Genomic DNA, 16562 nt, shown 5'->3' with positions numbered 1-16562 from the left:
CGGCCAGGCCCGGATGGCCCCGAAGTGGGGCAGAGCAGAAGCCAGGGGAGGGGCCCCGGGGGTTGCCAGGGGTCCCGAGCCACCGGGGCTCCAGCCAGGCCAAGCCAGCTGGAAGAAGGGGTCCAGGCGGGAATGAGGAAGTTACGCGTTCCTCGCCCGGGAGGGAAACCCCGAACTCTGAGCATGAGGCTGAGTCAGGAGGACCCGCAGCCCAAGCTCATTCCCCTCCCCGCCCGATTTCCTGGGCCCGGCACCTCCGCGGCGCCTCCTCCCCGGCCCCCTCACCCGGGCAGCCAAGCCGGCGGCAGCGCAGCAGAGTCAGAGCGGGAGCCCACAACCCAGAGGGCCAGGGCGGGGCGGGCGCTCAGGGCCTGCCCTTGGGGGCGGGACGGCCCCCGGCCTCACCTCCTCCGGATTCTCGTCGGTCCTGTCCCGCCCCCGCCGCCCTCGGCCTGTCCTTGCAGTCCTGCGTGCGGCCTGGGCGCTGGGGCCGCCCTCGGCTCTGCGGGACGGCGCTACCCTCCCCGTGCATGGGTGCGGCGCCGTCTGCCGGGCTGTCAGTCTGTCCCGCGCCGTCGGTCCGTGCAGGCCCGCTCCTCCCTGTGGGCCCTCGGCCCTGCGCACCCTCCTCCGCTCGGGCGCCGGCCCCCCCGGGGCCTCTCCGGCCACCGATCCCGCCAGGGCCCCTGGCGGGACGCGCCTCCGCGGCAGGGACCTGGCTGTGTCCCCTTCCCGGGCCGGCTGAGAACCGCATTGGCATTTGTAGATGGAAGGAATGACGAAAGGCCCGAGGGCTGGTGGCCGCAAATTCATTAACGTACGCAAGCTTGCATTCTTTCATTCATTCACTTACTGCGTACTTGCTCCGCGCCAGAGTCTGAGCATACAGTAGTGAACAAAACTATCACGGGACTTGCTCTTCTGAAACTAACAGTCTAAGGGGAAACAGGAAAAATTTCAGGTTCTAATAGACAAAATATTTCATTTTTTTTTAAAGTAGATTTCTTTATCTCTTTTAGATGGAAGAGTGGGTTGATGGATATTTCTTCATGGACATTTGGGTTGTTTCTAGTTTTTGCCTGCTGCGAATAAAGCTCCTATAAACACTCCTGGGTAAGTCTTTGTGTAGCAATATGTTTTCGTTTCTCTTGGGTAAATAGCTAGGAGTGGAGTTGCTCCATCATTTTAACTTTTTAAGAAACTAGCCAAACTTGTTTGATCTCTAATTGCACACATTTATATAGAGGCAGGGTGAAGAAAGTGACAAATAAAGGCTATTTTTAAATGGTCATTAAAAAGCACTTTTTAAACAATAGATCTTCATTGGAGTATAATTGCTTCACAATACTGTTAGTTTCTGTTGCACAACAAAGTGAATCAGCCACATGCGTACACATGTCCCCACATCCCCTCCCTCTTGAGCCTCCCTCCCATCCTCCCTATCCCACCCCTCTAGCTCATGGCAAAGCACTGAGCCGATCTCCCTGTGCTCTGCTGCTTCCCACCAGCCAACTATTTTACATTCGGTAGTGTATATATGTCGATTCTACTCTCACTTCGCCCCAGCTTCACCCTCCCACCCCAAGTCCTCAAGTCCATTCTCTATGTCTACCTCTTTATTCCTGCCCTGCAACTAGGTTCATCAGTGCCTTTTTTTTTTTTTAAGATTCCATAGATATGCATTAGCATATGGTATTTGTTTTTCTCTTTCTGACTTACTTCACTCTGTATGACAGACGCTAGGTCCATCCACCTCACTACAAATAACTCAATTTCGTTCCTTTTTTGGCTGAGTAATATTCCATTGTATATATGTGCCACATCTTCTTTATCCATTCATCTGTCAGTGGACATTTAGGTTGGTTCCATGCCCTGGCTATTGTAAATAGTGCTGCAATGAACATTGTGGTACATGTCTCTTTTTGAATTATGGTTTTCTCAGGGTATATGCCCAGTAGTAGGATTGCTGGGTCATATAGTAGTTCTATTTTCAGTTTTTTAAGCAACCTCCATACTGTTTTCCATAGTGGTTGTATCAATTTACATTCCCACCAACAGTGCAGGAAGGTTTCCTTTTCACCACACCCTTTGCAGCATTTATTGTTTCTAGATTTTTTGATAATGACCGTTCTGACCGGTGTGAGGTGATACCTCATTGTAGTTTTGATTTACATTTCTCTAATAATTAGTGATGTTGAGCATCTTTTCATGTGCCTCTTGGCCACCTGTATGTCTTCTTTGGTGAAATGTCTATTTAGGTCTTCCGCCCATTTTTTAACTGGATTATTTGTTTTTTTGATATTGAGTCACATGAGCTGCTTGTATATTTTGGAGATTAATCCTTTGTCTGTTGTTTCATTTGCAAATATTTTCTCCCATTCTGAGGGTCGTCTTTTTGTCTTGTTTATGGTTTCCTTTGCCGTGCAAAAGCTTTGAAGTTGAATTAAGTCCCATTTGTTTATTTTTGTTTTTATTTCCGTTACTCTAGGAGGTGGGTCAAAAAAGATCTTGCTGTGGTTTATGTCAAAGAGGGTTTTTCCTATGTTTTCCTCTAAGAGTTTTATAGTGTCTGGTCTTACATTTAAGTCTTTAATCCATTTGCAGTTTATTTTTGTGTATGGTGTTAGGCAGTGTTCTAATTTCATTGTTTTACATGTAGCTGTCCAGTTTTCCCAGAACCACTTATTGAAGAGGCTGTCTTTTGTCCATTGTATGTTCTTGCCTCCTTTGTCGTAAATTAGGTGCCCATATGTGTGTGGGTTTATCTCTGGGCACTCTATCCTGTATCATTGGTCTATATTTCTGTTTTTGTGCCAGTACCATACTGTCTTGATTACTGTAGCTTTGTGGTATAGTTTGAACTCAGAGAGCCTGATTCCTCCAACTCTGAAAAAGCACTTTTTAAATAAGTGAAATATTTTAAGATAGGGGGTAAAAGGAACTGCCAAACTGTTTTCCAAAATGGTTGTTGTGTTTTACATTTCCAAAATCTATGTATGATAATTCCATTTGTTCTGCAGCATGGCCAACGTTTGATATTGTCTATCTTTTTAGTGTTAGCCATGCTAGTAAGTGTAAAATAGTACATCATCATAGTTTTATTTGCATTTCTCTGATGACTAATGATGTTGACCATGTTTCATGTGCTTATTGACCATTTTTATATCTCTTTTTAAGTGTTCAATTCTTTCACTAATTTTTTTAAAAACCATGTTATTTGTCTTATTATTGATTTGTAAGAGTTCTTTATATATTTTGGATACAAATCCTCATCAGATATATGTATTGCAAATATTTTCACCCAGAATGTGCCTTGTTTTTTTAAAATAATGGTGCCTTTTGGGAATTCCCTGTTGGTCCAGTAGGACTTGGCTCTTTCACTGCTGGGGCCCAGCCACTCAGCATGGCCAAAATAAATAAATAAATAAAATAACGGTGCCTTTTGAAAAGCAGAGGTTTTTTATTTTGATTAATTTGTGGCCTGTAGACTATTACTCAGCAATAAAAATGAATAAAGGGGGGCTTCCCTGGTGGCGCAGTGGTTGAGAGTCCACCTGCCGATGCAGGGGACACGGGTTCGTGCCCCGGTCCGGGAGGATCCCACATGCCGCGGAGCGGCTGGGCCCGTGAGCCATGGCCGCTGAGCCTGCGCGTCTGGAGCCTGTGCTCCGCAACGGGAGAGGCCACAACAGTGAGAGGCCCGCGTACCGAAAAAAAAAAAAAAAAAAAAAAAATGAATAAAGGGTAAAATGGTACAGCCACCTCGGAAACAGTTTCAAAATGTTAAGCGTAGAGTTACCATGTGGCCCAGCAATTCCACTCCTAAGTATATGCCAAAAAGAACTGAAAATGTATGCCCTCACAAAAACTTGTACATGAATGTCCACAGTAGTATTATTCAAATAGCGAAAAAGTAGACACAAACCAAAATGTCCATCAAGTAATGAATAGATAAACAAAATGTGGTGTATCCCTACCATGGAATATTATTCAGCCATTAAAAGGAATGATGTACTGATACATGCTACAACAGGGATGGACCTTGAAACATTATGCTAAGCGAAAGAAGCCAGACACAAAGGACCACATATTACATGATTCCATTGCTATGAAATGTCCAGAATAAGTAAATTCAAAGAGACCATAGCTGGGACAGTAGCTGGGGAGAAGGACAGGGGAGTGACTGCTAATGGGTACAGGGTTTCTCTTGAGGGTGATGAGAAGGTTATAACATTAGTTGTGATGGTTGCACACCTCTGTGAATATAGTAAAAAACCACTGAATTGTAGACTTTAAAGGGTGAATTTTATGGTGCATGAATTATTTCTCAATAAAGTTGTTATTACAAAAAATACAAACTGTTAATACATACAACACGGGTGAATTTCAAAACCATTATGCTGAAAGAAGCGTACACAAAAGAGTAGTACTATATGATTCCATTAATATAAGGTTCTGGAACGGAAAAACCAATCTATAGTGATGGAAATCAGATCAGTAGTTGCCTGTGGCAGGGAGTGGGGAAAAAGAGGGAGAGTAAAGGCCACACGGGGAACTTGGTGATGGAGATGTCCTATATCTTGATTCGGGTGGTGATTACATGGGTGTATGCACTTGTCAAAACTCATAGAACTGTACACTAAGATGTGTGCATTAAATTGTATGTAAATTTTTACTTCCATAAAGTTAATTTAAAAAACAGATTTTCCAATATAAAATAAAAATTAAATTTAAAAAGAAATAAAATAACAGATTTCAGTCAGGCAGCATAGTCAGCAGTGCTTTCCAACCTTTCCCACATCATGATACCCTTAGGGAATGATAATATAGCTCTTGAAGGGCATTTAGAGTCCTTGGTTAGCATACTGTGGACCTGAGGCTCCCAGCCTGGGCTCTGGCTGCCTTAAACCTGGCTGAGGGCAATACCTGTCAGGAACATGCTTGGGAAGCTCAGTGTGGCAGTTAGCAGAGTGGACTCTGGGGTCAGACTGAAGAGGGTGAGGGAAAGTACTGCTCTTCTGATAACTGCCTGCGTGACCTTGGGCAAGCTACCTAATCTCCCAGTGCCTCTGATTCCTCATCTCTGAGATCAGCACAATAATAACACTTACTTTAAAAGATCATTGACGTTAAAAAGAAAAAGGGACTTCCCTGGTGGTCCAGTGGTTCAGACTCCCAATGCAGGGGGCATGGATTCAGTCCCTGGTCCGGGAACTAATACCCCACATGCTGCACGGCGTGGCCACACACACACACAAATCATTGACACGATCAAGTGAGATAACATGTAAAATCCCTAGAATCTACCTGGCACAGCATAATTAATCAATTACAACTATTTTCATAAAAGGGGTCGAGAGCTACTGGACCATTTGAGAACATAACATTTCCCTAACTAGTAAAGTTTCTTGTTCTAAAAAAATAAACTATTCTTTAAATTTTTTACATCTTGGGCATTCTAAATACAAATGAATCTCATTCTAAAATATAAATGAGGGACTTCCCTGGTGGTCCAGTGGCTAAGACTCTGCGCTCCCAATGCAGAGGGCCCGGGTTCAATCCCTGGTCAGAGAACTAGATCCCACAGGCCGCAACTAAAAGATCCTGCACGCGGAAACGAAGATCCCACATGGCGCAACTAAGACCCGGCACAGCCAAATAAATAAATAAATAAATATTAACAAAAAATAAAATAAAATACAAATGAATCCCCAGCAGGGTCCAGCCTGGCACCCTTGTCGTCTGGCATTGCTATGATGAATTTTCACTGTGTCTGTCTGTGCCGACACTTGTGTGTCTGTCTCTACCATGCCTCCCCTCCTAGTCTCCTCCTGCTTCTCCATGGGGATCAGAGACGACCCCAAAATTAAGGGGGTACAAAAGGATAGGCGTTTGAGTGGGGGATCCCCCACCCCTTCCCTCCTCCCTCTTCTCCCCTTCCATCTCCTGGCGCCTGTAATCACCAGGCGGTCTGAGGCTAAGTGGTAGTTTTGCCCACAGTGGAGGGGCTTGGAAACCACACCCCTCCTAGGGCGCTCCTGGCCATTGTCAGCATCCCAGTCTCGTCCATTATTGAGATGGATCTGAAGGGGGCATGGTGTTTCCCATGGTGTGGGTGCCGGAGACAGCGGGGGACTGAAAGAGGAGCAGGTACGGGGGAGACAGAGGAAAAGGTGGGCTGCCAGGCAGACAGACAAACTGCACTGGGGAGAAAGGTAAATGCTCAAATCAGGGAAGGGAAAAGGATAATCTGCCCCCTGGGCGGGAGGTGGATTTATCACTTCGCCAAAGGATTGGCTAAACACTTTGCAGGGCCCAGTGCGAAATGGAGAAGTGGGACCCCCTCATTAAAAAAATTAAGAATTTCAAGACAGTGACAGCAGAGCATTACACCAAGCATGGGGGCCCTTCTGAGTGTGGCCCCGTGTCCAGTGCATAGGTCACAGGCCAGGGAAGCCAGCCCTGCTGCCAACGTCCCCTCTCCTCTCCCTGCTGATGCTAGCGACACTCACCCCCTAGGTTCCCTGGTCTCTTTCCTCCTCCTGACACACAACTCCTTTCTTCCCCCTCCAATCTCCCTTTTAGGCCTGGATCCAGCTGCTCCCCCAGATCCAGATCCCAGCCCAGCTGTAGCCTCCATCGTGGCTGAGGGAGGGTCCCTTGGGTCTGGCGCCTACTTCAGCAGGAAAGCCCGTCTCTCCTTCCGCCACCAGCTGCATGACATAGCATCGGCCAACGACTCCACCATTTGAAGGGGACAACCAAGGGCTGAACTTCCAGGAGGCCTTGGCAACCTTCCTTCCCCCGCCTTCTCAGTCATCCCAGTGTCCAGCTCCCTCAGATCCCTCATGACCCTCTTATTAAATACACTGAGAATTGCCAAGTGCTGTGTGTATGTGCATGTTTTGGAGAGGAGATGGGGACCACGACACCAGGGCTGTTATGGGGCTGACGTGGGAAGTGCAGCATGAGGTGGGAGTGAGGACGCAGGACTGGGGAACAGGAGGCAGCTGATCTCATGCGGCGCCCAGGTGTGCCTAGCAGGAAGTAGGTTTGCTGAAATCAAGCTTCAGAGTTGGGTGTGGTGAGAGCAGTTTGGAGCGGGTGCGGGGTAGGCAGGACAGCAGATGGGGCTAGGGAGCGTATTAGTTCAGTGACTATCAAATGTCCACTCCCTGCCAGGCATTGAAAATATATCAGTGAATCAAGCACAAGGAATTCTCTCTTCTCACTGAATCTGCTTTCTGGTAGGGGAGGCAGACAATAAATAAATAAGCATGGTAATAGGAGACAGCGGTAAGTACTGCTACGAAGAAAATTAAACAGGTAATGTGAGAGCAGGGTGGAGGAGGGTGGTGTTTCTTAAAATTCAAGTGGCCAGGAAAGGGCTTTCTGTTGAGGGATGTAGAGTTCTCAGGATTTTGGAGTACAAGGGAAAGAGGAATCAAAGATGCCTTGAGACAGGGAGGACCGGGAGAACAGGTTTTGCAGAAAATCAAAAGTTCCGCATTGGTTCTTTTGAGACACACATTTGGGGTGAGAGATCCTTCTTCACTTAATTCAGGACCTCACCAACTCCTTAGGAAGCCTCCTCTGTACCCCCCGAAATCCTCCAGGGTAGGATTATATTCTAGAACCAGGTTTTCAAATGTGGCTTCCACAGTTCCCTTATCCATAGACTGGAGAAATGTAGATTAGGGCAAGACTGTCGGTCACTGTCAATGAGCACTTGGCTGGAGTGGGGACCGTCTTGCAGGGGCCAGAGCCGGCTCCCAGTTTCTCATCCGTGGGGCTGAAAGGTAACTTCCCATCACCTCCCCATGGGAATGGCGGCTTCTGGAGCCAACCCACAGCACTCCCAGTGGCCGCCCTCTCCCACTCAAGGTCAAACGTAAACTCCATGTGCACCAAGGTCCAACTTCCTCCCAAAAGCCAAAGAAGTCACACTGCTGCTTCTGACAAGATGAGGTGACAGAGGTGACTGTGAAGAGAGGGGACTGTGAACCTGGGTCGGACATGTGGAGTCCTTCTGACTTTAGGGCCAGTAGCCTCCCAGGAGGCAGGAGGCAGGCTGAGGGGAGGTGACTCCAGTCTCTCTCAGAATTCTGAGTTCCCCCTTAGGCTTAAACAGGGAGGGGAGTGGGGCATTTGCTGGGAGCCCCTACACCAACCACACTAGCTGTCACAAAGACCTGGATATGGTAACGAAAGTGTGGGGCATGATGACCTGGAGAAGGGTCCTCTCCAGCTCCCTCAGGGCAGTGGTTTATACAAACAGAAATGGGCCAGAGAAGTTCAGGCTTGAGGTTAAGAAAAGAACCCCAAAGCACACAGGTTCTCACTGACAAACTATTTATTGAATTTTGTCATCAGTATGGGATGTCTCTTGTTGTATCTTAGAATCCTAGGATTCAGGGAGGTGGTAAAGTGGCAATGGTGAATTTGGGAATCTGGTCTCCCAAAAGTACCTGCCGCTCTACCCCTGATTCCGCAATGGCTGCCAAGCGGATCACCCCTCCGCTGGAGCCATCCCGCTCCATGGCCAAAGCGAGAGCTGTGGAGAAAAGAAGAAAGTTGGGATTGGAGTCAGATGCTGGGATCGTGGCAAGGAAAGAGGAATGCTGACCTGGCTTGAGTATGGGGATTTATGCTCACAGACCCAGAAGCCGCAGTTCTCACCATTGGCAGTGAATTGCAGACATTCTTCCTTGGTCATGCCCTCCCGGTAGGTAGCATCAACATAGCCATAGATATAGGAACTCCCGGAGCCCCCGATGGCAAAGGACTGTCTTACCATCATACCCCCCATGGGTACCGAATACACCTGCCAGACAGAGGGAGGAGAAGAGTGTCACCATTTGTACCCTCCCCACAACACACATATGTTCGCCTGTCCACTGCGGAACTGGTATGTGAAAAGTTAATAGTAAGCGATGTAGAGACTGGAAAGAGAACTAGAAAATGCCTGCGGTGGGGAGAGAATGAAAGGCATGGCTCCAATGTTCTCGGGGTGGTGGTATCTGACCTGCCCCCCTTCTTGGGGGTCCCAGCCCGCAATGATGATTCCTGCCATCAGGTCTTCTCGGTATCGGTAACACATCTCCTTAAAGAGGCTGGCTGCCGTGTGTACCAGCGGAGGCTCATTCAGCTCGATGCTAGAGGGTGAAGGGAGTCATAGGGAAGGCAGTGTCAGGACCTGGAAGTCAGACTATTCCGCTCCTCAGGTCCCAACTCCTTTCAGATACTTGCTCCCCCACTGCCCACAAGTACCTGTGGAAACCAAGCTGATAAGTGACTGCGTCAGCTACTGCCTGGGTATCAGCTGCTGAGCCTGAGCGGCAGCAAAAAATACGGTCGTGAATAGGGGTCAGCTTGTCAGTCACTCGATTGGCGATGTACGACCTGCAGGATAGCAGAATAGTGAGGGAAGGACCCCACCTGTCTCCCACTTTCATCTTTTACCATCCACTCCCTCAACAGGAATTCCAGTATTTCCTGTTAGTTCTCATCTAAACTGAAGCAGGCTGGAGAACAAACTTTTGCAAGAAGTTCACCAAAAGGTGAAGAGAACTACGAAGCAATAGAAGCTGGAACAAATCCTTATCTCCCGGGAGGGGCGAAACCTCCCTTCCCACAGTAGTCTATGGAGAGTAAGGATGGGCTGGCAGGCAAGGAAGGAAGGAAGGGAAAGACGGGAAGAAGACCCTTCACATATCTGTCCTGAGCTCACCCAGTGGTTGTTCTGGAGTCGGCTCCTAGAACCACGCCCCCTTCAAACTGCACGGCCATGATAGTGGTCTGGAGAAAGAGGAGAAAGGAGTGAGTCTGGGCCTCTCCATATTCTCCAGCATACACAAACCTTAATGGTCCGTCTATCCAGTCCCTAGAGTATAAGAAAAGTCGTGCGCCACCAACACATCGTCAAATCTCATGGGGTTCTCAATAACCCGCAGAATACCAGAAATTCAATCTTCAAGTTCCCAAAGGCCCACCCTGACCTTAAGCTTTCGTCCTGCAAGATTCCAGAATTCCACGCTTCAGCCTACCTTCCACCTCCTCCCACACCACTCCTGCGTCCTTAGGATACCCCTCCCCTGCCTAACAGCATCACACAGACCATCTCTCTTCCCCGCCCCTCCAGTTCTCCCAACCCACTCCAGCCTTATCTTTCCATCGTTTCAATCCTTGTGCATATCTCGTGAACCCCGAGTCCTTCCTTACCCCTGTTGAGACTTCTCGGTTTTCCCAGTCGGGGGTAATGGCCTCAGGCCCCCAGGCTGGTGCTGGCCGCGCTCCCCGAGCAGCTACTAAGGTGGCCGCCATCTTCCTCCTCCGGTACGGCCACAAAGCAACTGTCGTAAAGCGCTCCGTCACCCTCTTTAGTCGCGCTCTGAGGCCTTCTGGGGGCGAAGCTGCGCCACGGTTGACGGCAGAAAGGAAAAGAAATGTGTAGTGAACCTTCTTTGCGACCGTGAGAGCTTGATGGCAGCGTGGGTGGCAAACAAAGAAACGAGAAACAAACAAACAAAAAAACCCAAACAACAAACAGATCCAAACCGTCTGGAAAAACTACGTTCCTATCGGTATATGCGGGACTGATCGGAGCTGCGATTCAAAGAGGCTTCAGGATAGACTTGAGCGTCTCCGATTTAGAATGACCGCACTATGTTTTCATCTCTCTTAGGTATATACTTAGACGTATATACTAGGAGTGAAATTGTTAGGTCATTTAGTAAATTTTTGTTTAACATTTTAAGGAACTGACAGCTTTTCCACAGCAGCTGCCTCGTTTTACATTCTCACCAGCCATGAATGAGGATTCCGATTTCTCCACTTCCTAATTCTTGTGGTGCATTTTTAATTTTACCCATCCTAGTGGGTGTGAAGTGATATCTTGTGGGGTTGTTGTTGTTGTTGTTGTTTTTGCTTTTCCCTGTGATGAGTGACATTAAACATATTTTCATGCGCTGATTGACCATTTGTATATCTTCTTTTGAAAAATACCTATTTAAGTCCTTTGCCTGTTTTAAAATTGGGTTATCTTTTTATTGTTGAGTTATGCGGGGTTTTTTTTTCCCTTCACGAGCAAAGCATCAAATTTTTTCTTTTCTTTTTTTTTCCTTTGCCGCACCGCGCGGCTTGTGGGATCCTAGTTCCCCCACCAGGGACTAAACCCCGGGCCCCTGCAGTGAAAGCCCAGAATCCTAACCACTCGGTCACTAGGGAACTCCCAACATCAAACTTTTTTAAAAATTGAAGTATAGTTGATTTACAATATTGTGTTAGTTTCAGGTGTATAGCAAAGTTATTAAGATATATATCTATATTTCCATTATAGGCTATTACAAGATATATGAGTATAGCTCCCTGTGCTATACAGTAAAGCATTGTTGTTTATCTATTTTATGTATAGTAGTTTGCATCTGTTAATCCCATAATCCTAATTGTTCTTTTTATATTCTACATACTACACCTTTATCAGACATACAATTTGCAAATATTTTCTCCCATTCCATGGACTGTCTTCTCACTTTCTTTTCTTTTTTTTAAAATTAATTAATTAATTTATTTTCGGCTGCATTGGGTTTTCATTGCTGCGTATGGGCTTTTTTTTAGTTGCAGCTTAGTTGCTCCGCGACATGTGGGATCTTCCCAGACCAGGGCTTGAACCTGTGTCCCCTGCATTGGCAGGCAGATTCTTAATCACTGGGCCACCAGGGAAGTCCCAGATTTTGTATTTATTCTTGAGTCAGGTTTGGTAGTGTGTGTCTTTTTAGGAATTTGTCCATTTCATTTAGGTTATCTATTTTATTGGCCTACAGTTGTTTACAGTATTTCCTTATAATACTTTTTATTTCTGTAAGATCGTTAGTAATGTTTCCTCCTTTTTTTTTTTTTTTTTTTGCAGGATCTCAGTTCCTGACCAGGGATTGAACCCGGGCCACAGAAGTGAAAGCCTGGAATCCTAACCACTAGGCCATCAGGGAACACCCCCTCTTTCTTTCTTCTTTTTTTTTTTAAAATTAATTTATTTATTGGCTGTGTTGGGTCTTTGTTGCTGTGTGCGGGCTTTCTCTAGTTGTGGCGAGCGGGGGCTACTCTTCGTTGTGGTGTGCAGGCTTCTCATTGCAGCGGCTTTTGTTTGTTGCGGAGCACAGGCTCTAGACACGCAGGCTGCAGTAGTCGTGGCATGCGGGCTCAGTAGTTGTGGCTTGCAGGCTCTACAGCGCAGGCTCAGTAGTTGTGGCACTCAGGCCTAGTTGATCTGCGGCATGTGGGATCTTCCTGGACCAGGGCTCGAACCTGTGTCCCCTGCATTGGCTGGCGGATTCTTAACCACTGCGCTACCAGAGAAGTCCCTCTTTTTTTTTTTTTAATACTCTTTTGTATTTTCTTCTATAAACTCTTTTTTTTTTTTGGCTGCATTGGGTCTTTGTTGCTGCGTGCGTGCTTTCTCTAGTTGTGGCGAGCGGGGGCTACTCTTCATTGTGGTGTGCGGGCTTCTCATTTCGATGGCTTCTCTTGTTGTGGAGCACAGGCTCTAGGCACACAGGCTTCAGTAGTGGCAGCACACAGCCTCAGTAGTTGTGGCTCACAGGCTCTAGAGTGCAGGCTCAGTAGTTGTGGTGCATGGGCTTAGTTGCTCCACAGCATCCCCTCTTTCATTTTTGATTTTAGTAATTTGAATCTTCTCTCTCTTTTTCTTGGTCAGTCTAGCTAAAGGTTCGTCAATCTTAGTGGTCTTTTCAAAGAGCCAACTTTTGTTTTAGTTGATTCTATTGTTTTTCTGTTTTCTATTTCATTTATTTACACCCTAATCTTTATTATTTCCTTCCTTCTGCTTTCTTTAGATTTAGTTTGCTCTCCTTTTTCTTTTCTTTTCTTTTATCTTTTCAGCTGTGACACGTGGCTTGCAGGATCTTAGTTCCCCAAGCAAGGACTGAACCCAGGCCCCATGCAGTGGAAGTGGGGAGTCCTAACCACTGGACTGCCAGGGAATTTCCTGCTTTTCTTTTTCTAGTTTATTAAGGTAGAAGGTTAAGCTGTTGATTTGAGATCTTTCTTCATTTTTAATATAGGCATTCATAGCTACACATTTCCTTCTGAGCACTGCTTATGCTGTATCCCAAGTTTTGGTATGTTTTGTTTTCATTTTCACTAACCTCAAAATATTTTCCCTGTGATTTCTTCTTTGACCCAGTGGTTGGTTAGGAAAATTCACATACTTGTGAATTTTCTAAATTCCCTTTTGCTATTGATTTCTAATTTCACTCCAGTTTAGTTGGAGAATATTTTGTGACTTCAACCTTTTTAAATTAATTGAGACTTTTTTGTGGCCTACCCTATGGTCCATCCTGGAGAATGTTGCATGTGCGCTTGAGAAGAATGTGTATTTTGCTGTTACTGTGTGGAGTAGTCCTCCTATGAACCTGCCATACTATTTCTACATACTGCAGCTGGAGCTGGTGTTTTTTGTTTTTTTTTAAGTATTTATTTATTTGCCACGTAGGGTCTTAGTTGTGTCACGCAGGATCTTTCGTTGTGGTGCGTGGTCTTCTCTCTAATTGTGGTGTGCAGGCTCCAGAATGCACGGATTCCAGAGCACAGGGGCTCATTAGTTGTGGCAGGTGGGCTCTGTAGTTGCAGCACGTGGGTTTAGTTGCCCCACGGCATGTGGGATCTTAGTTCGCTGACCAGGGATTGAACCAGCATCCCCTGCATTGCAAGATGGATTCTTAACCACTGGACCACCAGAGAATCCCTGGAGCTGGTGTTTTGAATTGAAAATATGATCCAGACAATCCCCCACTTAAAATTAACTCTCAAGATAAAGTCCTGTCTCTATAACATAGTTTATAAGGCCCTTCATGTACTCACTCCTGCCCACCTGTCTGGAATCACATCTCTTATTTACTTCTAAATTTTTTATTGTAATACAATATAAATAACATAAAATTTAGCATTTTAACCATTTTTGGTGTACAATTCAGTAGCATGAAGTACATTTACTTTGTTGTGTAATCCCCTCTTTTCTTTTTGACACTCTTGTCTCCAGCCATCTGAACTATTTTTAGTGCTCATACATTCATTCAGCAAAAGCTGTTGAATGTCTACTGGGTGCCAGGCAGAGTTTGAGGCACTGGAAGTACATCAGGGAACAAAGTAGACAGAAATTCCTAGCCCCATGGAACTTACATGTATTAAGGGAGACAAAAAAGTAAGTGCAATATACAGCATGTTAAATAGTGAATCATATTAAGAAGAAAAAGCAAAGAAGGGAGATAGGAAGATGTGTGTGTGTGTGTGTGTTGAAATTTTAGAAAGAATAATCAGGGAAGGTCTCACTGGAGAGACATTTAAATAAAGACCAGAAGGAAGGAGGGGAGTCATTTGTATATTTTGGGGAAAAGCATTCTGGACAGAGGGAAGATCAAGTGCAAAGTCATGAGGCAGGATCATGCCTGACATATTCAATGAATATTGACGAGGTCAGTTTGGCTAGTGCAATCAGATCACATAGGGCCTTTGAGAAGCTTTTCATCATTCTCAACTGAAAATATGATCCAGAAAATTTCCTGCAATAGGAAGCCGTTGGAAAGTTTTGAGCAGGGAAGTGACATGATATGCTTTATATTTTAAAGATCACTTTGGCTGCTCTGTTGAAAATACACTGGAGGGACGCAAAGTATGGAAGAGAGAAACAATTAGGAGGCTATTGCAATAATCCAGGTGATAGATGAAGTTGACTTGACAAGGTTGGTAGCAGTGGAGATAGTGAGAAATAGATTCTGACTGCTTGGAGGTGGGTACGATGAAAGAGAAACCAAAGAGTCAGGATGACTGCAAGGATTTTGGCTTAAGGACCTGGAAGAATGGAATTGTCGTTTGCTGAGCTAGCGAGGACTGTGGAGTATTTTGGGAGGAGAGAATATTGGAAGCTCAGTTTTGGACTTGTTAAGTTTGCTATCTCTAGTTGAAATCCAAGTGGAGGTGTGGAATAAGGAAGTGATATATAGTATTCTGGAGTCCAGGGGAAAGTGGGTTGGAGTTATAATTTGGGAATTAGTGTGTAACTTTACTATTGTGGGAGTGGAGTCATTTAATAAACATACATTACTGAGCTGAGCACTTGCTTGGTGTGAGGCAAGACGCACAGGTTTTAGCCTTGGGTAGTTGACAGGAAAGGGTGTCATTTATTGAGATAGGAAACACAAGAAGAGGTGCAGTTCTGGGAGGAGGTGACTGGATTCGTGTTGGATGTGTTGCATTTGTGGTGTCTGTGGAGGTGTCCAGGAAAGAGTTCACTTTATGGGGGCTGCAGCTCAGGGGACAGGTCTGGTCTGGAGACTTGGCACGTAGTTGGCAACTGAAGCTGTAGGAGTGGTTGACATAGGCCAGGGGTAGCGTGAGTCTCTCGGCGGCTGGATGACACATCTTCCCACATCTATTTTTTCCTGTTTCCCTTAAGCGCCTGCTGTCATCACACAAAACGCCCTAAATCGACGGCTACCAAAGAATACTTTTTTTAAAATAAATTTATTTATTTATTTTAGGCTGCGTTGGGTCTTCGTTGCTGTGCACGGGCTTTTCTCTACTTGCGGCGAGCAGGGGCTACTCTTCCTTGCCGTGCAGGCTTCTCACTGCGGTGGCTTCTCTTGTTGCCGAGCAAGGGCTCTAGGCCTGTGGGCTCAGTAGTTGTGGTTCGCTGCTCTAGAGCACAGGCTCAGTAGTTGTGGCTCACGGGCTTAGTTGCTCCGCTGCATGTGGGATCTTACGGACCAGGGCTCAAACCCGGGTCCCCTGCATTGGCAGGCGGATTCTCAACCACTGCCACCAGGGAAGTCCCAAAGAATACTTTTTATTCCCCACAGCTCCTCCCTTCTCCCGGAGATTGCGGATAGAGGCAGGGTCCAAAAAACCCACCCCTATCGAGGTGAGCCTCCAGGGGTGGTGGCCCCCGGGAGGCGGGGCCGAGGGCTCAACCTGGAGTTGCACCGACCGCTCCCCAGGGCGCTTCCTTCCTCCGGCCAGTAGGCGTCAGGCCAGCTCGAGCAGGCCGCCGTCGGCCAACAAGCCCTGAGTACGGTTGTAGACATCCTCTAGGGTGCCCGCGGCCCGGACCAGCGCGTTCCGCGCCTCCGCCTCTTTGGAACCCGGACACGCCAGCTCGAGCAAGCGGCCGCGACCCGGGAAGGCGAGGAATGCGAGGTGAGCGGCCTGACGGACGAACCAGGGGTGGTGCGGAGCCAGGGCCGTGCCGTAGGCGTCGCTGCACTGAGCGCCAGCGTCCGGGCCTCCGAGCATCCCGGTAGCCACCCGGTGGAGGCAGAGCTGGGACCAGCGTAGCGCACGGTGCAGCAAGAGCATCGTCATTGAGCCCGGGCACCCGGCCGAGAGTCGTGGGGCGATCCCGGGCCGCTCCCACGCTACCATGGTCGCCAGCGACGTGTAGTGCGCGGCCTCTGGGCCGTGCACCAGAGCCTCGAGGGCTTTCACTTTGGCGGAGGCCTCGCTTGTGGCGAAGGCGAAGATGGAGCCGAGGGGAGTTAGGAACCTGTGTG

The 16562-nt window shown here is 47.1% G+C and overlaps 3 protein-coding genes and 1 long non-coding RNA gene across 6 annotated transcripts in view; 2 read left to right on the top strand and 2 right to left on the bottom strand.

Moving 5' to 3' along the window:
- Positions 1-311: 311 nt before the first annotated feature.
- On the top strand, positions 312-9387 carry C19H17orf114 (chromosome 19 C17orf114 homolog). Of its 2 annotated transcripts, XR_002647719.3 has the most exons (3): positions 312-817; positions 1020-1113; positions 6586-6696. XR_002647719.3 is itself a non-coding variant. In XM_089900555.1 (2 exons), exons 1-2 carry the CDS (start codon positions 6078-6080, stop codon positions 6750-6752), a joined length of 240 nt encoding a protein of 79 aa, XP_089756681.1. In that variant the 5' UTR covers positions 5960-6077; the 3' UTR covers positions 6753-9387. The 2 variants fall into 2 exon arrangements, 1 of the variants encoding a protein (XP_089756681.1); XM_089900555.1 differs by lacking the exons at positions 312-817; positions 1020-1113 and adding an exon at positions 5960-6150 and having other exon boundaries at positions 6586-9387.
- PSMB6 (proteasome 20S subunit beta 6) lies at positions 8336-10403 on the bottom strand. The gene is made up of 6 exons (XM_022596124.2): positions 10222-10403; positions 9731-9798; positions 9271-9402; positions 9026-9155; positions 8680-8824; positions 8336-8554 (listed from the first exon to the last, which is right to left on the bottom strand). Exons 1-6 carry the CDS (start codon positions 10321-10323, stop codon positions 8412-8414), a joined length of 720 nt encoding a protein of 239 aa, XP_022451832.1. The 5' UTR covers positions 10324-10403; the 3' UTR covers positions 8336-8411.
- The window catches only part of LOC111185976 (uncharacterized), a 24817-nt gene continuing 18047 nt past the window's right edge, over positions 9793-16562 (top strand). For both annotated transcript variants that reach the window (XR_016388872.1, XR_002647707.3), the window contains exons 1-2: positions 9793-10684; positions 11909-16209. This is a non-coding gene — a long non-coding RNA (uncharacterized LOC111185976). The remainder of the gene's footprint in view (positions 10685-11908; positions 16210-16562) is intronic.
- Positions 10505-16562, bottom strand: part of GLTPD2 (glycolipid transfer protein domain containing 2) — a 7429-nt gene continuing 1371 nt past the window's right edge. Inside the window, 1 exon segment of the mRNA XM_089900553.1 lies at positions 10505-16555. Within this exon segment, the coding sequence (XP_089756679.1) occupies positions 16039-16555 (517 nt within the window). The 3' untranslated portion in view covers positions 10505-16038.

This window comes from Delphinapterus leucas, chromosome 19 (assembly GCF_059928025.1).
Source record: "Delphinapterus leucas isolate spDelLeu-1000000601 "Yukka" chromosome 19, BTC_Dleu_Yukka2, whole genome shotgun sequence".
NCBI classification, from domain to species: domain Eukaryota; kingdom Metazoa; phylum Chordata; class Mammalia; order Artiodactyla; family Monodontidae; genus Delphinapterus; species Delphinapterus leucas.
The sequence above is the reverse complement of the archived record's forward strand: the minus strand, read 5'-3'. Positions and strand labels throughout refer to the sequence as shown.

Excerpts from the sequence above, each read along its gene's own strand:
- PSMB6 (XM_022596124.2), bottom strand. The coding sequence starts at position 10,323 with ATGGCGGCCACCTTAGTAGCTGCTCGGGGAGCGCGGCCAGCACCAGCC. Across the intron at positions 9,799-10,221 it reads ACCGAGAAGTCTCAACAGGG|ACCACTATCATGGCCGTGCA; the intron begins GTAAGGAAGGAC and ends CTCTTTCTCCAG. Across the intron at positions 9,156-9,270 it reads TATCAGCTTGGTTTCCACAG|CATCGAGCTGAATGAGCCTC; the intron begins GTACTTGTGGGC and ends TTCACCCTCTAG.
- C19H17orf114 (XM_089900555.1), top strand. The coding sequence starts at position 6,078 with ATGGATCTGAAGGGGGCATGGTGTTTCCCATGGTGTGGGTGCCGGAGA. Across the intron at positions 6,151-6,585 it reads GGGGACTGAAAGAGGAGCAG|GCCTGGATCCAGCTGCTCCC; the intron begins GTACGGGGGAGA and ends TCTCCCTTTTAG.